The sequence below is a fragment of the Eptatretus burgeri genome, chromosome 3, assembly GCF_056783735.1.
Source record: "Eptatretus burgeri isolate ZD-2024b chromosome 3, Ebu_testis_v1, whole genome shotgun sequence".
Taxonomy (NCBI): domain Eukaryota; kingdom Metazoa; phylum Chordata; class Myxini; order Myxiniformes; family Myxinidae; genus Eptatretus; species Eptatretus burgeri.
Window position 1 is genome coordinate 121709027 of NC_140963.1, and position 24594 is coordinate 121733620.

General features: G+C 40.5%; 1 protein-coding gene across 3 annotated transcripts in view; it reads left to right on the forward strand.

Moving 5' to 3' along the window:
• Positions 1 to 24383, forward strand: part of LOC147030879 (hepatoma-derived growth factor-related protein 2-like) — a 132262-nt gene extending 107879 nt beyond the window's left edge. The window contains exons 15-17 of one of the 3 annotated variants that reach the window (XM_085875410.1): positions 141 to 252; positions 505 to 603; positions 16997 to 24383. In XM_085875410.1, the coding sequence (XP_085731536.1) occupies positions 141 to 252; positions 505 to 603; positions 16997 to 17111 (326 nt within the window). In that variant the 3' untranslated portion in view covers positions 17112 to 24383. Of the gene's footprint in view, positions 1 to 140; positions 253 to 504; positions 604 to 12819; positions 13010 to 16996 lie in introns of those variants that run through there. The other 2 variants (XM_085875411.1, XM_085875413.1) reach the window with 2 other exon arrangements.
• The last annotated feature ends 211 nt before the right edge of the window (positions 24384 to 24594 follow it).

Below are 24594 nucleotides of genomic sequence, written 5' to 3' on the forward strand. Positions count from 1 at the left end.
TTAAAATTTTGGTAATTATGAACTTGACTTGTGTATATATGTGTATAGTTGAATGCAATATAGTGTAGTATACATAGCATTTCCTTTTTTATTTGACCAATGTTATGACAAACAGTGACTGCATGTTATGGAATGAACAGGATGCAATGAGTCTGTGAATGGTGAGGATGCCAAGGAACAGGTGCCTGAACCTGAGGGTGTTTCTTCTCCACAAAGAGCTGAAAGATTTGGGGGAGAAGACAATCCTAATGGGTAAGACATTTTAAAAGTGAAGAAAAGCACACCATTGTTGTTGTACCACAATATTTTATTTTCTACAGTTCCGGTGGCTGTGGCTGTGGTTGTTCAGGGTGTTCCAAAAAGACCCGGACAACTTTGGCTATTAACATATTTAGAACCACAATTGATACAATGATATCCTTTGGTTTATATGATACAGAAACTCATAAAGTTTTGTGTACACCATCAATACACTTCAATGTGAGCTCCGTTTGTCACGCGCAGGACATCAAGACGGTACACAAGTTCTTGCCATGTTCGGCTCAGCATGTTTGCGTCCACCAGCGCGCATGCAGCTGTGATCGGAGAACGAAGATCCTGCAGGTTTGCCACCTTGGTGTTGTAGACAACATCTTTGATAAACCCCCACAGAAGAAAATTGAGGGGGGTTATGTCTGGTGATCGTGGAGGCCAGGTGGTTGGTCCATCTTGGCCAATCCAGTGACCAGGAAAGGCTCAAACGACTCAGGCCCAATGAGGGGAAACGCCATCCTGTTGAAAAATGATATCGGGAAGCAGATCTTCAATCTGTGGGAAGGCGAATCTTTCCAACATGTTCATGTAAATTGTTGAGGTCACTTTATCATCCGCAAAGAAAAACGGACCCACCAAGCGGTCATGGAGAAGACCACACCACACATTGACCTTTTGACTGTCTCATATGTGTTCAATGAAGGGATTCAAAAGGTCCTGAGTTCAAGCCCCGTTGGCCGCTTGAATTAATACACACCAGGAGGTTGACTCAGCCTGTCATCCTTCCGAAGTCGGCGAAGTGAGTACCAGTGTACTGGGCCCGATGTATGCCCTGGTTAGAATAGGTGTACCATATCCCTGTGTCGTAAGAGGCGACCAGGGTTGCGTCAGGAAGGGCATCCGGCGTAAAAACCTGTGCCAAATCATTATGCGGATCATAACGGATGATCCGCTGTGGCGACCCCTAACGGGAGCAGCCGAAGGAAGAAGAAGATATGTGTTCAATGAAGAAGTGGGGGTTCTCAGAGCCCCAGAGCCTCACATTGTGCCAGTTGACGTTCACCGATGCATGAAAGCAAGCTTTGTTTGTGGTAATCCAGGTAATCCAGGTAATCTTCCTCATCTTCCTTTGTCCAGGTAATCTTCCTCATCCTGTATGCGACTGAGCATTTCCAAGGCAAACGCCTTGCATTTGGGTCCATCATTTTGAGTTCCTGCAGAATCTGCACCTTCGAGGCATAAAGCTTCACGCTTTTATGCAAAATCCTGTGAACAGTGGTGGTTGGTAGTCCCAGTTCTCTGGATGCACGTCAAATTTATGTTTTGGGACTTAGTTGAAATTATTCACGAACTCGTTCAATGTCTGCTGAGTTTATTTGGTCGAACCTGTACTTTTCTATTGCTGACAATTTCCAGTCTCCTTAAACCTCTTGCAGCACTCTCTTATACCAGTCGTTGATGGCGGATTCCTTCCATACCTTGTACGGAAATTATGCTGAACTCACGTGTCGGATCTCGTCTCGATGAACCATTCGATGCACTGAGTTTTCTCTTGTGGAGTCACCATTTTCTTTTCCATTAAACCATCAGACCTGAAAACAAAGAAAACTTTATGAGTTTCTGTTTCATATGAAAAAAAGGATATTGCTGTATCACCTGTAGTACTAAATATATTAACAACCAAAGTTGACCAGGTCTTTTTGGAACACTGTATTAGGAAGCGTTTGCATATGTGCCTTTGATTTTAAGCAATGTTTCTGTCGATGTTTCTACAAGCTCACCTGGAATTGATGCCATTGTCTATAGCCATGTGACACATCAATATGCATTTGATCCTGTCCTGAGAGACCATCCCGAGTGCCCAGCCCAAGGTGGTCTCTCAAAACAGGCCTTTCATGAGAGGGACACTCCCACGACACCATATGCTTCATTATGATACATTTACTTTACCTTTTGCATGATAACAATGGAGTCAATTTCAGTTTTTATGATACTGTATGTTAACTAATATATGGCAACTCGATGTGTTTTTTATTTTATTTTTATTTTTAAAGAAATATTGAATTTTGTTCACAGTACATCCTCTATGATATGAACATACATTGAAAATATATCACTTAACTTACTTCTGACACATTAGTACTGTGTGAGTACAATGGTAAAGTCTGCATTGCAGTTTTTCAAACACATCAGATGATGAGACAACAAACTATATTCGTATCCTGTAAGCTTGATATATATTTAATCTATAAAGCTCTTTCTAACCACTCACTCACTCACTGATAGAGTACAGCAGATAATCTCTCATATTGTAACAATTGTGCATTTTATGAGAAAAGCATTAAATTTCGAGCATAGTTGGTATATACCATAATGTTTATTTTTAGTCCATGAGCCAGTTGCCTGATTTTGACCAATTCGTACTACCTGGGGACACCAAACTTTATTGTGATTTTCTGATAGCTATATGTATCTGTAACTCAATGCACCATGATGGACATCTGCGACTCACAGCTTAAGCTCAGTAGAGCCTTTTAAACATAGGTGGGGTCTACTCAGAAAAACGTCATATTTTCTGACTTAAGAACAAACACATTGTGTACTCGCAAGTATTTATTGACACCAACAACATGAAAAACACAAGTCCATTTCCATGGGATGTACCACTGGAGAGAATTACATGAATTGAATCACACCAAATGATATTGATTATTGTTTATGTGTCACTATCGCTATCACTGTCCGAACCATCAGATCCCTCTTCCTGCTCAGCATGGACCTCCTCGTCTTTCATGTTCTCACATTCCTGCAGTAAGCAGGCCTGAGTACAGTGCAGTCCATTCACCATACACTGGCAGGTGGGCAACTTGCATGACTTCTTGCATTTGCAAGACAGGAACTCCAAGACTGTGTCTGGTGCTGGTGCAGCTGTCATCCATTTGATAACAAGTTCTCCATCATCACCCAAGGACCAGCCTTTGTTCTCCAGCAGACTTGGGACTTCTGGGTCTGCCTGCAATGCTCTGTGCCAGATGGCAGCCTGATAGTTGGCCCTCGTTGCATGTAGATGCAGACAGTTTTGGCAGGGGGGCAACTGTCCAGATTCTACGTTTCCATCTTTTACACGTAACAGTTCATATCGCATCTCATTCACATCACAGATTTCTGACTGACTTACGTAGAGACGACATGTGAATTCTTCCAAGACGTCAAGAATTTCATCAGTGAGCTGCCATTCTTTTCCCAGTTTTGCGAATACATCTCTGAAGTGATCATGTGGCATGAACAGTTTAAGTGCAGTGAGTTTACCGCGACCACTGAAAGCACTGACTGTGTCATCCTGTGAATGAATGTAAGCCGAGCAGAGAAGCACACACGCCATGTCCGAGGGCAGCTGACACTTTTGAGATGCTGATGTACCTGGTTTGAGTAGCTGTACCACATTTCACATACATGCTGCAGTTAATTTCTTTATGGAAGGCCAGACAGAGAAGAAGGATGTCAGTATCCTCAGCTACCATGATGATGTATTATTGATACCAGTGGAGCTGCATGTTTGGCGTGGAAGATGACTCTGGTGTCTGCTTCTTCCTGGGATGTTTTCAGTTCATCTTCTTCAATCACATTGTCCCGTGTGAGCCTGAAGCAAAGGTTATCACATGTGACATACAGAGTTTTTCCTCCCAGTTTTACTCTCATATTCGGCTTTTTCCACTGGCTGGCAATGAAACTGATCAGTTTCGTCTTGCTGGCACCACATGATAAGAGACGTCTCCTTTGCTGAATCTTGTGACCAGGAATAATATTGGTGAAGCGTATCCCAGTTTCCACACCCCTCGAGGTCCTCTCGGCTCCCTTGATGGACAGCTGTTGATACACATCAAAGACCATATCAATGCGTTCGCTCCCAACGCCAATCCTTAGTACAGAGGCAAGCATATGGTCTGCTCGTTCTTCAAAGGTGAGCTTGTCACCCTTCAGCTTTTGTACAACACTCATGCCATCAATGATACAGGCAGATGGTCTTTCTATATCTTCAGCAGGTGCTGCCGTGGCCTCTAATTTTCTTGCCAGTGCTGCCTTGTTCGTTTTCTTTGGTGTCCCATCTGTGTTTGCTCAGGACCAGGGGATGGGACCCAGAGGATGTTTTAGAACATCCTTCATGCTAAGTTTTCTCGACGAAGCAACAAGTATCATATGACGAAATAAGTTGTTGTCACTTTTCAGGATGACTTCTTTACTTGATGATTTCGTTTTATGACTTTTGGTAGTGTCAAACGTCTTGAGATTCAACCTAGGAAGTCTCTCATGAAAGTTTTCTCCTGTTTCCAAACGACTCTCCTGGAACTTCTGACGAGCTTCTTCGACTTTCTTTTGGGCTGACAGGAGATGAAATGACATGTCCGGAGATGCAGTAGCACCGGTGGAGATATTGATGAGGTCTGTTTCTCCTTCTTGAAACGGATTCTTCCAATTGGCTTCCAGAAGGTCTTCGAGAGCCTGTACAGCATCCTCATCTTTCTTTCTGTGAGAGGGTGTCAGTTCATGGTGAGTAGCAGCACCATCGGAGACATCGGTCATCTTGCGGAACTGCTGAAGGTAAGAGCTGCGGTATTCTGCCGTCAGATAGTAGCGGGTTACTGTGCCAGGATTGAGTGAGAACCCTTTGGTACCACCTGTAGAATTTGAAAAGGATTCCGTTTAGTATGGATTGGATATTAAAGGAGTATTTCACATATTTTATGTCAGTTTGTTGAACATCTGTGTAATGTCGAGATGTTGTTCATTCCTGATACATTTGATAGATTTTACCAGCAGTCTGGGTGTCCTTGTTGACGGTTTCCTCGATCGTCTGATCAACTGGGATCCGTCCGAATGTGTTGGTGTGGCTCAACTGCACCGAAAACCCTCCATCTTGCATGTGTTTGTGAACCTGTGGATGTGTCTCTGGCAGCATCGTCATATCACAATAGTACATAGAGAGGAACCTGAAAACAGAAAAATAGTTCAAACTTATTCACTCCAAAGCCATTGTTTAGCACTAATTATACTGACGTGATTGATACTTAATATTAAACTTTATTCAACATTTCAAGGAGTTCGACAGCCCCCAATAATACAAATAATGATATACATGCACCTGGTGTAATTTTGTTTGTCGTATGCAAAGCACCATGGTATCATCCTGTTGATCCTAGAGAGATGAAGAAGCCAGTTTCCTTCACGTGATGCTCTAATCAGATCTAGCATGATGTCCAACAGATCAAGAAAGGAGGCCCAGAAGGACACTAGTTGGCCTTGGTTGTTGTGTAGGTGGTCAAGATACTCCAAGAAGCGGGTGACGATGACTGACACAGAATCATTTGGTAGAACTGATTCCAGTGTGTCTTGGCTCACATCAGCACGTAAAGGTCTCATGGCTCTCATAGTCTCTTCTATGTGTCTTCCGTCCTCACTGTGGTGTGCTGCAAGCCAGAGATAGAATCCTTTCCACGCTAATTTAAGCAGCGCTTCATACAGAAGTTTGTAAAGACGGACTCCTTGATTGTATTGCCTTCCTTCAAGTACGGAGGTGATAGAACCTTCTGCTATGATCCCTGATTCCACAGCAAGATCTCTCAGGCCAGCAGAGGCAAACCTTTTCCTAATGATGGACATGAGATTACACAAGGTATGGAAGGTCCCCATGCGTATTATGACACTCTGGAAGATTTCACCATTCTTCCATTTGATTTCCATAGCTTTCGCATACAGAGCTTGATCAAACACACAGACAATCTCATCCAAGTCAAGCTCTGTCTTTATCTTCCTGACCTGAATCAACACATGGTGAACTGTTGACAACTATGTAGTTGGGGCATTTATCGTTGAAAGATAGCCTATAGTGTCTTTGTGGACAATTTTGTTGCCACTTATCTGCATATTGAAACCTGTCCAGGAACTGACTGACTGATCCTTGGTATCTGAGATACGAGTCAGAGACCATACCAGGTTCGTTCGCATCGCAATATCCCTCACAGATTGCAGATCTAATACCTGGGGTTTCAAGACTGGTGGACCCAGTCTATTTCCAGCATTGTACTCTGGAATATCTAGTGGAACAGCAGTTACACTATGCTCTTTCCTGGTGAGAAACTGAACCTCAGTTTCTTGAGGTTGGGCTGTGTGAACCTGTGGCTGTATCATGATCCCATTCACTCTATGCGATGTGCCTCCACCACTTAAAGTTTCTTCAAGCCTATCTATGTTGTCATAGGCAAGTGAGGAGGGAATGCAAGGTTGGGAAGATGATGGTAGAACTATACCTCGGTCTGCTTCTTTCATCTGCTTTTGAAGGCACAATGCAGTGTCTATTTCTTCCAGCTTGGAGTAGGAAACACCATGGCCAAGGCAATTGAGCATTTTGATGAGCTCAACATTTCCTGTCAGTGACTTCACACCCCATGGTAGCAATATGTGTTTAGCAGGGACGACTTTTCCTCTACTAACAGCATAGATACAATCCTGACATACCGATTGGACAACTCATTCCACCTTCTGCGTTCCATCTTGTTCTGTTCCATGAAGTAGCAGTTTCAGAAACATCTTTAAAGTTTCTGGCAATTCAGTATAGCCAGATTTTAGTTCAGCAGGGTGTGGAGGCCAAGGCTTTTCTTTCATGTTCTTAATTTGTCCTCTCAAGTGGTTTGCAGAAAGTTTGACAATGTTCTCAATGTCATCTGAGTACTTTGCATCCTGTAGTTGTTCTTCGGCCTTCATCATTTTGACCACTACCTACTCCAAGGAAAGGCCATCTGGATATACAAGAAGTTTTCCTTTATCATCAGAGACGAAATGAAGTGACTTCTTGAATTCACATCCTAGCTTCCGGCGAATATGTTTCTTCGTAGAGGGTTTCACATCATTGATGCCAAGTTCGTGCAGGAAATTCAACAACTTTTCAGTCAGTTCCATCATTCTGACAACTTCAGGTTGAACAAATAATGTCTTGCGCACATGCTTGAACAGAAGAAGGTAGGCCTCCCGTTCTGCTGCCAGATAAGCGTCATCATCTTCAGTGACCTTTGATGTTTTCTCCATTGCTCCACGGGTGTATTTGCGGTTGCATGATTTATGGTAATGAGCCTCGGCAGCAACCAACTCTCTGGATGTGATAGCAAGTATTCTCTGATCCAATTTGGCCTGAGCAACACTTCTCACTGTTTCATCTGACCTGAGTTCTCTGGACTGTAGGAGTGTTTCCCTGGTGTTCGAACCAGCCACATATTTGCTTTCCTTCTCACAGAAGATACATACAGGGTCTAAGACACGAGATGTCGTTGAAGGAGCACGAGAAGATTTTCTCCTTTTGGTGGAACATTCCGGCTCAGAGTCAGGTTCTTGGAACTTCTGAAGCATTTTCTTGTGTGTAAAATCAGATCTACAGAGTCTGTGGTAGAACATCTTTTCGCCGTGTTCATCTTCTTTAAGTTCCAGGATGGGCCCAAAATTCCGTAAGTTGGCTGCATGGAGTAATACACCATCAGATTCATAGTCTCTGGGTTTGGTCAGTTCAGATTCTGAAGTCTGCTTGGAACAAATAATGCAAGCTCTTTCTTTCAATGATTGCATTTTCTGTTTTTTCTTTTGTTAGTCCATCATGTATCATTGTAGAGTGTTACCTCCATCCAGTCACAGAGTCACCTGAAAAGATATAAAAACTGGTTAAGTACACTATTGTCATATAAATGTATCCACTCTATTATCATTTTATTCTCTGGATCCTTGAATAATTTCCAATTTTGCTGCAGCTGAAATGCATATTAACTATGACTTAAGTCAGGTTATCAAATTTAAGATCAACAAGGTATAAAATAACTTCGGAATAAAATGGTCTTACTTGATATTGAAGATCGGTGAAATGAAGACAAGCTGTCGACTGCAAAACAAACTTGACCATGGATGTTAGTATAATAAACTAGAGGTTATTTCACCTTAATAACTTAATCAAATATGAAGAAATTCTCAATAAATGTTATCATGTCCATTAGCAGTAAATATTTATGCAATGATCAATATTGCGCAATTATCGATGTCGCAGAGATTAGGACGCAAAGATAAATTACAATCACATTTTTATGTTATTGCAATATATTTGATATATTCCTTAAGTATAATCACTTTCAGACACACACAACACAACTTCATTATGAAAATTTATTTTTATTTGGCCTGTCCAGCCATTTAAGCATTAAAACATTGATGACAAAATTGTACATTTTGTGTATTTTGCGCAAAAACATTAATTATGCTATAAAAAAAACTTAAGCTGTGAGTTTGAAATGTCCATCATGCATTTTTGGGAAGTTATATGGGTACACCATCAATAAAAAAATGTTTCGTTTGGTGCCCCCAGATGGTACCGATATCTTGTCTGGCTCACGGACTATTTCAGATGTGGAGGGAAGTCAGATTTGACCTCTGAGGACAGTGAGAGGTCAAATCCAAGATGGCCACCAGTCCACCGGGTCTAATGTTCAAACGCTCTTAATTTTGGAACCAAACAGTGTGGAAAAACATTTAAGATGTCATTTTAAACAAAATTGGGGATGCCCATTCATTTGATACGTTTGAGATCGCCAGAATTCAAGGAAATGCATTTAGTTCAAGGTCAAGGTCAAGGAAAAAATTGACCAAAAATAAGCAATCAGTTGAAATTTGCAAATGAACATCCAGTGGTGTCTCATGTTTGAGATGTCATTTTAAACTAATCTTAAGATGCCCATATATTTGATCATTTTCAGGTTGCCAGAAGAGGTCATACATTGAGGTCAAGGTCAAGACTGAAGTATCCCAAGTATGCCGATATCTGAAAATATTCAAGATTCAGTCAAAACAGAAGGCACAGCTCGCAGCGCTGAAGAGTGACTGTGGTCTCTTTTCGAGGCTGTACATCTCCTGTCAAACATGAGATGGAAACATGGACAATTTCTTCTCCCATAAAAACCATGCAGCTCCGCCAGCTCTGTCAGTCAACTGGAGGAAAAATGCGGATTGGGGTGAAAGCAGATCTACTTTGCTGCCTGGAATCAGATCTGCTCGAAAACAATAGTGCACCTGTGGCTGATGCAACAATTCTCGATGGTGCAGCTGTGGTTCAAATGCTAAATCCTGGAACATCAAGAACATTTCAAGAGTATGGAGGAAGAGTGTTTGCACCATCCATCTCTGCTCAACTTGAGAAAAGCAGCTGCATCGACCTTGTCTGGGATGTGTACCTACCTGCTAGCCTGAAAGCCTCAACCAGACAGAAGAGGGGAAAGGGCACTAGGAAAAGGGTGGCTCCTACTACTGTGATGCCAAAACACTGGAAGGACTTCGATGCAATGAGAACAAAACCGAATTGTTTGCTTTCCTGTCACGCGAAGCTGTTCATCGTCATCTTGCAGAGGGCAAGGAACTGTATGCAACAGATGGAAGTGGAGTCCTCTGCTCTCCTGCTGAGTCATACATGGCTCCCTTTGCCCCATGCTCGCAAGAGGAGGCCGACACTCGTCTACTTCTGCATGTGGCAGATGCTGTGCAAAAAGGGTGTGAGAAGGTGACCACACGTACCGTTGATACTGATGTGGTACTGGCTGTGGCTTCATTCAGCAAGACAGCTCCTGATGAGCTGTGGGTTGCCTTTGGTGTCGCGTCAAGCTTTCGGTACATAGCTGTTCACGAAATGGTTGCCTCAATGAATCCAACACGGTGTCTGACTCTCCCAGTCCTTCACGCTTTCACCGGGTGTGACACTGTATCTGCATTCGCTGGCAGGGGAAAGAAGACTACCTGTGAAACTTGGAAGTCTTTCCCAGAGGTGAATGATGCTTTCAGTGAACTCCTATGCATGCCAAATGAGATCAGTGAAGGGTCAATGTTACTGCTAGAGCGATTTGTGGTGCTGATGTACGACCGAACCAGTGAGAGTACGGACGTGAATGATGCCAGGAAACAGCTCTTCACACAGAAGTCTAGAACTCCAGAGACCTCGTGAGCTACATTGATCCGTACTAGTTTGCCGGATAAAAATGATATTTCAAGGAAAGTTGTTATGCAATTTGGTAGAAATATATGGATATCTCGTGCTAATAGTGTCAAAATGTAAGCGAAGTTTCACTATTATTGCATAGGTCCAATGCAGTGTCCAAGCTAAAATAAATGCATTAGAAAAAGAATGTCCAAAAGTTTTAAACTTAATTTGACCTTGACCTTGATCTAAATGCATGTCCTTGAATTCTGGCGATCTCAAAAGTATCACCAAATGAATGGGCATCCACAATTTAGTTGGAAATGACACCTTAAATGTTTTTCTATAATGTTTGGTTCCAAAATTAAGCGCGTTTGAACATTAGACCTGGTGGACTGGTGGCCATCTTGGATTTGACCTTTCACGGTCCTCAGAGGTCAAATCTGACTTCCCTCCACATCTGAAAATAAACCTTATGGTATGCACTCACTATGTTTGAAATTTCATGCTTTTCTCATAAAATGCACAATTGTTGTGGTTATCCACTGCACGAATATAAATGTTTAGTTCCTTCTCAGTGGGGTATAAAGCTGAAATTTTGCATACTGATGCAATTCAAAGCCAATATCCCAGGAACAATCACAAAACAGTCAGAAAGTTTCCGTAAACGAAAATATCCACCAATAAAAGTCAGCCCGTGCAGACTCTGCTTAGGCTGAAGTCACATTCGCTCCATGGCGATGATACGCCCTCTGAATTGACAGAAACGTGCGGCGGCCGCAGAGTTTCTGCGGTGGCCTCAGGGTGGCCCTACGCTGTTTGGCTATATTTTACAGGCCGTAAGGTCGCCGTGGAATTATAACGCGGAGTTATAACTTTTTTCATTTCGACATTCGCCGTTGCAATTCGACAAGCCGAAAAAAAAAAAAAACTGGTAAAAAAAAAAGAATAAATAACCCATTCGTTTCCGTCCATCTGGCCGCACGTTCGCCTTAGGGCCCCCTGCGGTCGCCTTGCGGGCACCTTGAGGCTACCTTGCGTCTGCCTTGAAAATTCTATGGCCGCCGCAGGGCCCCCTTCAGGTCACCGTGCGACATCAAATCAAAGACCGTACGGCAACCCCACGTTTTCGGTCTGCACAATTTCTAAGACCTAGGCCTAAGTCACATTTGCTCTACGGCGAGGATACGGCAGCCGTACGCCCTCTGAATTGATAGAAACGTGCGGTGGCCGCAGAGTTTCTGAGGTGGCCTCAGGGTCGCCCTACGCTGTATGGCTATATTTTACAGGCCGTAAGGTCGCCATGGAATTATAACGCAGAGTTATAACTTTTTTCATTTCTACGTTCGCCGAAGCAATTCGACAAGCCGAAAAAAATAAATAAAAAAAACTGGTAAAAAAAAAAAAAATTAACCCATTCGTTACCGTCTGTCTGGCCGCACGTTCGCCTTAGGGCCCCCCTGCTGTCGCCTTGAAAATTCTATGCCCCCCGCAGGAACGCCCTAAGGTCACTGTGCGACATGAAATCAAAAACCGTATGGCAACCCCACGTTTTCGGTCTCCACAATTTATAAACACGCCGTGCGGCTCCCCAAAAAATAAAAACTTATGTGACTGCTACATTGTGTGACCGTGGAAATACTGTGGCCGCCGTATAATTGCTAGTGGCTGTAGATTTTGGAGACCCCACGGCCGCCGTGGCGAATGTGACCTAGGCCTTACTGCAGATCCGTGACCCAAGACAATGGAGCTTACACTGGAACTGGTTGCTCAGAATCAAGTGCCTTTTCTGCCTCATATATATATATATACATATACATATATATATATATATATATATATATATATATATATATATATATATATATATATATGTATGTATATATATATGTATGTATATATATATGTATGTATATATATATGTATGTATATATATATATATACATACATACATATATATATATACATACATATATATATACATACATATATATATATATATGTATATGTATATATATATATATATGTATATGTATGTATATATGTATGTATATGTATATATATGTATGTATATGTATATATATGTATGTATATGTATGTATATGTATATATATATATATATATGTATATATATATATATATGTATATATATATATATATGTATATGTATATATCTATATGTATATATGTATATGTATATATATATATATATATATATATATATATATATATATATATATATATATATATATATATATATATATATATATATATATATATATATATATATATACAGGGTCTCCCTAAAAAAATGACATCATTTCGTAGTCTAATAACATAGCTATTTCTCGCTCAAATTATCTCAAATTTTAACAAAATGTGTAAAAACTAACTAAGTTGAATGTTTAATCCTTATCTCAATGAGAATCCACCAGGAAGATGGATTGGGCGTGCCAGTGATACTGACAATGTGCTGTTGAAATGGCCACCACATTTACCTGACTTGACACCTTGTGATTTTTTTTTATATGGTGCTATGTGAAAGGACTGGTCTATATCCCCCCTCTTCCTGCAAGCCAAGAGGAACTTAAGCAGAGAATCACTGAGGCGCTGGAGAATGTTACGCAAGACATGCTACAGCGTGTTTGGCAGGAGCTGGACCACGGACTTGACGTGTGTCGTGTCACAGGCAGTGCGCATATTGAATATTTGTGAAGTTTTGAGAAAACGGTTATAAAATCTACACCCCTCTGAATCTCTTGTTCGAATTTTGATAAATAAATCTTTTATTGTTCAACATGAAGCCTATTTACTTTCGTTTGCCTGGGACATGTAGTTACTTAGATATTCAAGTTTCAAATAATGTCATTTTTTTCAGGGACACCCTGTATATATATGTATATATGTATATATGTATATATATATATATATATGTATGTATGTATATATATATATATATATATATATATATATATATATATGCCTGGTGTTGGCGCAGTGGTTAGGGCAGCGGCTTGGGATCCAAAAGGTCCTGAGTTCAAGCCCCGTTGGGCGACTGAATTAATACACCAGGGGGTTGACTCAGCCTGTCATCCTTCCAAAGGTCGGCGAAATGAGTACCAGTATACTGGGCCGGTGTATACCCCGGTTAAAATAGGTGTACCATATCCCTGTGTCGTAAGAGGCGACCAGGGTTGCGTCAGGAAGGGCATCCGGCGTAAAACATGTGCCAAATCACTGTGCGGATCAAACGGATGATCCGCTGTGGCGACCCCAAACGGGAGCAGCCGAAAGAAGAAGATATATATATATATATATATATATATATATATATATATATATATATATATATATATATATATATATATATTTTTTAAACTTATTTAATTATGTTATGATTTAAATATTTATTTGCTTACTTCTTTATTTTTATTCATTTAAATATTTTATTTATTTGATTATTTCTTGAACTATTTAATTGATTTATTTAATTATATGATTTTTTCCATTTGCCTTAGAACTCTCAGTTTACTACTACTTGTATATCTCCACAGATGTCTCTGATGCATGATGTACTTAAATATTGATACGTTTTTATTTAAATATAGCTAATTACTCTGGAAAGTAATTTTAATAATTCAGTCTTTCTCCCATAATTATACATTTTCTCACATTATGATGTGTGAAAATGATGCTTTCGACTTGGCCGAGGGATTGAGGAGGAGGAAATCGGGGGGATGTTGTTATCCTTACTGGTATTATTATTAATATTATTATTTTGTTTTTTGCCGACTTATTGAAAAAGTCAACATATTATTTATTTTGGTTATTGATATATAAGTCGGCAATATTATCGTTATTGCCGACACCATTTTCAATGGAAAAATGTCCTCCAAAGATGAAACGCTTGATTTCCTGCTTTTTCTTCACGTGACATACGAAAAGCAGCGTGTTTGTATTATTATGATGCTATTATCATTATTACCTCCACACACCGAGGGTGGACGAAGATAATGTTTTCATGTCTGTTTTATTTGTGTGCAGGATATCTCAAAAAGTTGCAGACAGATTTGGATGAAATTCGGTGGGCAGGTTGGGTGTGTGACCTGGACGAGTTTATTAGATTTTTGTGAAGATCCAGCTACGAATCCGGATACTAGAATTTTAAAAGTGATTCTTCACCATTGAGAGATGGGGCCAAAAACAACATTTTGCACGATACCTCAAAAAAGTTGAAAACGGATTCAGACGAAATTTGGTGGACAGATTGGATGTGTAACAAGGATGAATTAATTCGAGAATTGGTGAAGATCCGAAGCTGGATCCGGGTGGAGGTATGTGCTCTACCGAGTGCCCTTCTCATTGTTATTGTGATGATTAATTTTGTTTTTTGAAGCGACCTTAGAAAAACACCACGATAACATAAAATGATGCTGAAGATGGCGTTATTAGTTTTGTTATTAGACACAACCTTGGAAAAAAAACAAGCTCAAATGGGCTAAGATCCTCGTCCTCTTAATGACATCATTGTGATGTATCAGGTTTGCGATAAATTATCTGGGCTAATACCCGGCTTGATTCCTGCAAACAAAATTCAAACGGCTTGCCTAGTTTCAGAGATAATGGTATAGGTGATTTCCATTAGCGGCCATATTATGACATCAACTTTTTTTCTCGGAAGAATTTCCAAAATCGGAGATGGTTACTGCATATACATGGCAAATTTCACGAAGATCCGATGAAAACTCTGGGTTCTGAAACAAAAAATGTCAAAAAATAGGAATGATGTCATAAAAATTGATATGACGTCGTAGTGATGTATCATATATGTGGTAATTCATCTCTGCTAACGCCCTGTTCGATTCCCACAAACAGAATTCAAAAAGCTTGCCTAGTTTTGAAGATAATTTTTTCGGCGATTTCCATTCACGGAGATATTTTGACGTCATAACTTTTTTTGTCGGAGGAATTTTCAAAATCGGAGATGGTTACTGTCTGCGCAGGGTATTTTTACATATATCTGCCAAGTTTCAGGAAGTTTCGATGAAAACTGTAAGCTGTGAGACAAAAAAAGTCCACAAGAAGAAGCAGAAGAACAACGTGAGTAAGACTTAGAGATCCTCCACGAGGATCTAAAAATTCCACGATAAGCTATTTACATTAACATGGTGTTTCTTCAAAGAGGAAAAACCCCTCGTGGAGGGAGGATATTATTGGCATTAATATTGTCTTGTATTAACATTAATGTTATGCTATTATTATTATTATTATTATTATTATTATTATTATTATTATTATTATTATTATTGTTTTTACTTTTGTTATTAGAAGCGGCTTTGGAAAAACGCCACGATTAGGTATCTTAACACGGATGTAGACCTCATCATGAATTTTGCTTGGAACAACATGATCAAACCAAAGATGTTTTTTGTTTTTTTAAAAATCGGATTATCATGAAAGCGCAGTTGCTTTCTACTGAAATTCAGGCTCTGATGGACACAGACACCCAAAAAGATCCTCATTTCAAACCCGAGCTCCATGAAAAGATACTGTTGTTTCTTCAAATCCACCTGAGCATAACTCAACACTATACCAGCGAAATTCCTGGGAAAACATCTCTCCCCTTGAACTGCATCCTCGGTTTTTTTTAAGGGAGAATCATACCGAGCAGGACACGACACAAATTACCTCACCGATGTCCCCTATTTCATCTGCTGATCTGTTTGTGCAGCTCTTGTTCACAAACGTTTCTAGTTGTGCACCTCATCTGATCCAATCATATGGTTTTCCCTGGTGTTCAAAACCTTCACCTGCCTGGGTCATACTCCACTTGCCAGGGCAAGTGCTTGCTTGGTCTGCAACTCAGCCATGATATTATCCAATATGACTGGTTGCTTCTGCCGAGTTACGTGCAGTTTCATGAGCCATCACCAATAATGATTAAAAAGCCTCACTGTCCAAAAAAAAATGATACTTTTGAAGAATAACATGATGTGCAACATAAAATGTGATTGGTGGCTGACTGTGTCCTTCCAGATTGGTTTCCCCACAGTTACCTGTCATTGCATTGTTGAAGATTATGATGAATTAATAAAACAATGTGTGGCCGTAAAGGTTTCATCATCACAGGTAATAAGAAAGTAGAAATGCTTTGTCTCAAAGTGTCCGTGTTGTGGCTTCACATGTAATGCCCCCAACAACTTGCGTGTGTTTCCCATGGTGGTGGGATGATTAACTAGCTCTCATGTCAATTACCCTCTAAAATCCAAGTGGAGGGAAGATGCTGTTGAAGGTTAGGAATACCCTGAGCAGTTTGGCATTGGCCTCCCAGTAGCCAATCAAGAAGGAGGAGTTTGAAATCTGTACAAAGTAGCCATACAGAATGACCTACTCCATGGTGACCTACCACACAGAATGATCGACTCAGTTTGCTGAGCGAGCAAGGTGACTTGCTCTCTGTGATTGCTTGAGGAGCATTTGTACGACTTCAGTTGCCGGTTGGTTTTGCACCAACTACGTTCAGCAGAGACATACGTTACCATAAGCTGATCTTACATTTTGCGTGCATAGTCAGATGTCCTTGCGAAGTCCATTGTTGTCAAGCGATTTAAGTTTGTAAAAAGCACCGTGGCTGCTCACTTCATCCATTGAGCTCGCAAGATAAAGTAATGTATCTTTAAAGTATGAATATCTTTGCATGAGGCTGCTACCCAACGTTAACCGAGAAGCTGATGCTATCCATCTGTTTCGCAGCACACAGGATGAAGCCAACATGGATACGCAGAAAAAGGTCCGCACAGACACCGAATCCACCATTGGCAATTGGGACATCTCTGCATTTGATATTGTCGGCTCAATTATCTCGTAGTGTTTCAAAATGTTTTTACTTTGACTCTGTGTATTTTTAGATGAGTTGAAGAGGTGGTTTTGTATGATGTTTCTTTTGTTTTTGCATGTATTTTTTTTTTCCACTCTGAGTTGTCTTTACTTGTGCATATCTAAATTTTGTTTGGTTGTCTCTCGTTCTTGTGTCTTTGCTCACTGGAAGGAAAGGGTTGTGGGAATGCGGGAAGGGTTGGGGGAGGGAAGACGGGGGTTGGGGGAAGGCGGGCGGGATTTGTACTTAAATTTTTGTCTATCACTCTTTCTGTCACTTCCAGTCCACAGTCATTTTTTGTAGGAACATCCACAATCTGTGAGAAAAACGTTCTATCGGCACAGTTCTTTTTCTGTTGGTGTTTGAGGCACTATAGTTGTTATGAAAATAAACTGACTTTGAGTTCCTCCCAGACAAGATGTGCAGGGTAAAAGTGTGATGCCTTAGTAAAGTGAACCTATCTTGATTCGACACCTCTCAAGCCACCATACTTCACAACAGCATTTTTAAACAGTTTGTTTGTGTGAAGCTTGTCCTGATGCTCAACTACAATTTAAAGCACCTTTCACCACAAAACCACTCTCTGTCAATTGACCTATCCTGACATCACAGATATTCTGTCAATCAGGAATGACATGTTTCAAACAAGAAGGCACGAGTTTGGTCTCTTACTATCAAGGAACCTTTCAAAACGGCTGGATTAATTCCTTCCTTTTAAAGGATGGGATGCTGCACAATGCATTATCCTGCTTGTGTCATCACGAATGCAGAAGTTTTTATTTTTAAAACCTCCCTGCAAAAACGCCATAGCTGGCTGAGACGGGCAGTTCTTCATCGCATTCAACAGTGGGAAAGCTTTCACGTGATGTGAACTGTTTGCGGCCTGATTTTTTATTGGTGGAACATCGCCTGGTGCTTTTCCCCTACAAATTTAAAGTAAGTCTCGATGAATAAACTGTAAAATTAATGCTGGTTATGATTGCTAGGTTCACCAAATCGCACAAAATTGAATAACACGTGTCACATTTCATGAGATGGAAAAACAAAATGTTGCAAATTGGCAAGCAAGGATTTGGAAATTGCTCACAGTCCTCGGCACAATATCCTCTCAAGGGAATTTTGTCGATGCAAACTTAGAGGTTGAAATGTTGAATTGGTTTTAATTATCCATTGCTATTTCAGCATCTGCTGCATTTTCACCTGCAAGTCCTGTTGTGGGACGATGCACTTTGATGTTGGTATTGCAAAGCCGGAGCTATCCTGCCAATCCACAGCGTTATCAACAGCCTCTTCAACCCTCAACGGCCTAATTTCCACAGACCTATTATAGTTCAAGAGCTCGGGGGCCATTTATTTCCTGGAAATGACCAGATGCTTGATGGGTATTTCTGAAACGGTTATATTATATGACATTCAAAACTAGAACTCTTAAGGTTGGCGAGTGGTGTGTGTGTGTGTGTGTGTGTGTGTGTGTGTGTGTGTGTGTGTGTGTGTGTGTGTGTGTGTGTGTGTGTGTGTGTGTGTGTGTGTGTGTGTGTGTGTGTGTGTGTGTGTGTGTGTGTGTGTTATTAACCCCATTTGTTCAAAGTGAAACAATCCTATTTTCCTCAAAATAATGGGGTACGACGAATACAGATTGGAATATCTCTGGAAATTTTGGGGATAAAACAAACCAAACATCTACACACCAAAATATTTTTTTAATACACTTTTATTTCAAATAGTCATCATGTAAATTGGATACTTATGCAGGTTACCAGAGGTCAAAACATCACTGCACATGCACACAGCTTGAAATTCAGTGATGCTGCAGTTATTTTGCTGTGTTCGACATGTAAACCTGCCTGAATGCCTATAAAAAGACATGTTTAATAAAGATTATATATCTGGGTAGTTTTAAAGATAGATTTTGAAGGATTTTGACCAATGTGCACAGTGTGGTTACAGCCCAGAATTGTACCTTATTGGAATACTGACCTTAATTGGTTCCTAAATTTGTCACAAGATGGCTCCCCATATTTTTTGACCGAAGTAGACACCTGAATTCCTTCCATCGCTATACGAAATCTACTCATGAGCTGTATTACATCCTCTTTTGTTTGAAATTAATATCTGTAAAACATATCCTTGGTTTGGGTTATTCAAACAAATAAAACAGCTATTGCATTATGTTCGCCGAAACCAACCTTAAATTATGTAAAATAAAATGTTTACCTCGTCTAATGGTTTGTGATGAGAGTTAACTGGCTACTGCACATCACTTTCTTCCTCTTCGTCTGAGGAAACACTGTACCCTTGTGCAACGTGTCACTCTGGTGCTTCATACTGTCTCCGTCTTTTAGAGGGCTTTTCCTGATGGTATGCAACTTCAGATGAACATTTCTCCATTGCAGTGGCCTGGTCAACTGTAGCTCTGTTTTGATAGCAGATGCCCACAGTGTCATGAAGGGTATCTTTTCCTCACAAGGTTTCAACTAACTCAAAATAATTATCCCATCGCCAAACCTGTTGACAGACCTGCCTACTGTAGTAGTACGTCAGGTAATCGCCATCATTTTTCAGTTATGCGAAATGCAATTTTTGTCTCAATAGATTCAGTAACATGATAACTTGGGCAATTTTTTGCAACTTTTGCAACTTTTTTTTCACGGCATTCCTATGTCGCAAAACGCAAATATATCACTTTCGTTTTTACCTGAGGATACAGTGGGAGGGAGTTATAAGTGAAACTTTTTTGCAACTTTTCCTCGTTAGTGCAATTTTGCCATTATAAGCACGACTTCTGGCGTTAATCACACTTGAGTGGCTAAATCTGCGAAATGCTTGGCCATGTGGCGTCGTGCCTGCGTAAAGCGGCGATAAAAACATTTTCATCGAGTATCACCTGTGCATTGAATGAGCTGACTTCCTGTCATGTGTTGCTGTGGTGTTCCTATATGCTACAAGTTGTTATATCTTACCTCCTTTTTCTTAAATATCGAGTTTAATCTCTATTATAAGGACGTCAGCTTTACTTGCCAATTATCCCCAAGGAAGCTGCTTCTATTTCAAAAGTACAAGCCTATGTAGCAGAATTTCCAACCGGGTTTGTCGTAACTTCTGGGAAGTTTATTCTGCAAACTATGTTCTACAGTCGTTGGCCACGAACGACGGTCCGGTGTTCTGAACCATCGCGACAGTACAAAATGCACGAGATCCAAGGATGCTGAAAATGAACCTCAACAGACATTGCTGCTCGCTGAGAAAGTGAGCAAGGGGCAAGAATTTGTTGATCGGGTAGTTACGAGCTTTCTCTCAGGAGATATACCTCTCTACAAACTCAATAATCCGGGGATGAAGTCACGATTCCAATTCATGGGCTACAATGCACCTTCAGAGTCCTGTTGCCGATCGCGAGTGGCATCAATGGCAGAGAAAGAAACATTGCAGATTTAGAGCGAATCACCTAAAACACTTTCCTGCTGCACTGTAAGCAGCTTCCAGCCTCAGTCAACTCACAGACAGTAATACATGCAGTGGATGATACCATCAAAACACTACAGTCTGATCTGTCGAATTTTTTTCTACTCTTGAGCGATGCTGTGTGCCACATGACTGCTGCTGGACGCCTCTTCAAGCAAATCTACCCACGACTACTCCATGTTACGTGTACTGCGCATCTGCTTCATAACTGCACCGAAAAGGTTCGAGCCCAATTCTCTGACGTCGATAATCTGATCGCCAGGGTCAAGAGTGCTGTCGTCAAGAACAAAAAACATGAGGAGTTGTTTGCCATAATTCTTCTTCTTCTTGCGTATGGCAGCTTAGCTGGGCAAGCTACTGGGCAAGCTGGTTAAATATGGCTTTCTCCCATGCTGACAATTTGCCACATGTCAAGAGAATCATTGGGGAATTTCAAGGTGATGGTTTGCTTGTTACCAGAGCGAAGGAAGCTTTAACATCAGAACACCTGGCAAAGGACTTGCTCAGTATCGATCATGACTACAAGTGGCTGTTTGAGCTGGTTACGAAATGTGAAAGTCCTACGTGTATGATCTCTGATGCTTTCAACGATCTGAAATCGCTCAGCTTTGGCAGTGATCCATGTGGGATAGCATCTTATTTGGGGAGGCATTTGGAGCAGAACAAGGACATAAAGCAGATCATGGATCTGGCACACGATGTCATTCCACCACGTTTGTACGCAAAGTTGCGAAAGTGTCAAGTTACTTTGGTGAGCGTTGAACGCTCTTTTTCGATGTTAAAAATACTACTAGCGAAGGACCATAACTTCTCGCCAGAAAAAGTTGAGAAATATATTTGTTTATTACAATCACAGCAATGAACCATGAATGTGAACGATTTTATTTAATGCTGACTTTAAAAACCTTGTAAAACGTCATATTGCTGAATTCATGAAAATGTTGCGTCATTGTCGACTTGCTAGCTTTGAGACTTTAATAAATAAAAGACTAACTGAAAATTGGTCGTTGCAGTAGTCTCTGGGCATGGATTTTAAGTTCCTTTTTCACGCAACTTTTTAGTGCAACTATTGGTAAAAATATATGCAACTTTTCAAGTTTTTTAGCACAACAAAAAATTGCCCAAATGATAACCTTTAGAATGACCCATGCGATTCAAAACTTCTACCACTCTCCCACTGCCTGTCAAACTTTTCATGCTTACTCCCAAGCATAAATGTCTTGAGGACTTAACTCTATCGCTGCTAATGCAATAAAGGACATCTTTGGACAGAGATTTACCCCGTCTGCTCACCTCTTCAGACATATCTTTCTTCTTTTGAGAGCCTGAGAGAAGGGCAGTAAAAAATGAATTCAAAATTTCTGGTGTTTCGACCTGTCCTTTCTTAAAATCTTATAGAGACAAGGATGCCAACAATTCAGGTGTACACTTAGAAGTTTCAAGGACGGTGGACCATAAGATTCAGGCAGCTTCCATGACTGTAAACTCCTCAATTGTGTTACATTTAGAAGCCATGGCAAGATCAAACTGTCTGGGTGTTCTGTTGGAAAAAACAATTAAACCTTGTTTTCTACTTGAATGATCCAAGCTTAACCATGTCACCAAAATGATGTACAATTTTATCACGAAGAGTGTCTACTTTGTGAAATACAACATCAAGTTCTTTACCAGTTGATTCTCCGAGAAATTTACAATCATGGTGATGTGGTGATGCAAGATATTTTGGGCAGTTATTCTCAATTGCTGAGGACTCCATGTACAAGAAAAGTGATTTCAAAGCCGCATCATTCAATTGCTCAAGTTGCGGTCTGACCGTGTTTCTTTGTTGAAGCATCTTTTGCCTTGTTTAAGTTGTCACATTTGCACACGTGATATTTTACTTCTTTGGAGTGAAACCCAATGTCTCCATTTTTTTTTTTTACCAACATTTCACTATCATTTGAAAGGTGTGCTGCCTATTTTATATTTTTTATACTGAGTCATATGAATACCTTGCAAGGGAGAGTTCTTTCCCTTTTATTTTTTTTGTGAGATTCGTTACAAAAGATGCAAATCTTTGTAAAACATCAGATGACTATGTCTTTCGTTGCATAGTGTGACTCCTCACAAATATCTGTGGCTCTAGTTGGGGAAGTGTCTTTCCACCATTACAGCAGTAAATCTGCAGTTAGAAGTGTGGCGAAATCCATCATTTATCGCATGCGGTTTCTCGCAAGCTGTCACAGATGACTGAGTACTTGGATGATTGTGGTCCCTTTTTGGCACCTGGATGCCGCAGCCTTCCCTCTTGTCCACTTCTCTTCAGTAAATAGCTGGACTTCTTCCTCTGCTGAGCCAGTGCCATGCCTGGTGTTGGCTTAATGGTTAGGGTGGTTGGCTTGCGATCCTCGGATCCTGAGTCTCAAATCCCTCTTTGCTGTTGAATTAATACCAGGTGGGGTTGACTCAGCTTGTCATCCTTCTGAGGTCGGCAAAATGAGTGCCAGCTTGCTGGTATCCTGTGTCGGAGTGGTGACCTGTCCAGGATTGTGCCCAATAGCCAAGGAGACTGCATAAGCAGCACCAACGCTTAGCACAGAGTATGGTCCCAATGGATGGATGGATGAGCCAGTGTCAGGAAGATGGAGGATGCACCTCAGAAGAGCTATGACTGGTTGCTCTCTATGATGAAAAAAGATCAAATGGACCGTAAGTTACATGAAGTTCGTGTTTTTTGCTATGTTTTAAGAGGGTATACATAAATATATATTTCCCTTAAACCCTCAGACTATGCATGTTCATAAACTAAACCATATTTAACCAAATAGCAGACACCTCGTCACAAAATGACATTTACTTCTGTTTAGAATGTACTGACGTTATCCCCAAGATTTCCAGAGGTATTCCAATTTGTATTTGTCATGCCCCATTATTTTGAGGAAAATGGGACTGTCACACTTTAAGCAAAAGGGGTTAATAACACCCACACCCACCACTTGCCAACCTTAAGAGTTTCTGTTCTGAATGTCCTACGGTATAAGCTTTTCAGAATACCCATCAAACATCTGGTCATTTCCAGGAAATAAATAGCTCCTGGCTCTTGGACTAATAATAATATATTCACAAACAGATTATCCAAGCAAGTTTTTATTTTATTTATATTTTTTTCAAGTCACTTGATGTGGATGTAATATAAACATTTGAGGATGCAAGTCATCTAGCTCACACATGTTGATGGCATATTCAATGAGCAGACAGTACAAACAGAGTCGAGTGTTCTGTCTCTCAGAATGGAATGACACAGTTCGGCTCAGCCACCCTGCCTTTGCGACTGTTTGATGCATCACTGGATAGTGCAGGATTTACCGAGGTGGCATGTGGAAAGAATAATATGAAAGCTGTTATGAACATTTTGAGAGCAGCATTGAGACATGACCATACCACATCATGTTGAGTTTGTTTTTTTAAAGCAACTCTCTATCTCCTGTTGTATTGAGAATTTATTTTTTCATGTTAAATTCTTTTGGGGGGGTTTTTTGGTAACACATTGTTGTGATTCCAAACAAATTATTTCAATTTTTGTAATATTTCCATTTTCTTTTGTACTCATTGTACATAATTGTTAGTGCTGATAAATTGTTTTGCACCAATGTCTCCCCTCCCCCCACCCCATCCCCTAATAGCCTGAAAAGGGGGTTTGTAAGACTTTGCAGCATAAAAGAAAAATAATTTCAATTAAGAAATCATCCATAGGATGTTGGAATTGTGTGATCTTCATTTGGTTATAACTGGCGTGTTAAAAATAAATATACGTGCTTGATATTGTAGGTGTTGATGCATTGATCAGGCTTGTGTGCAAAATGGAACTGGCAAAGAGAGGGAGGGCAGCACAAAGTGATACCGGTGGTCTATTTATTTATTTAATCATTCATTCAGTCGTATGCAGCCTGTGGCTGCTTGGCTGCTTGGCTGCATCATTTTCTGGCGGGGCAGCTGTGCCGCTGATGCAATACCCCTGTAACCAGCATGCTCG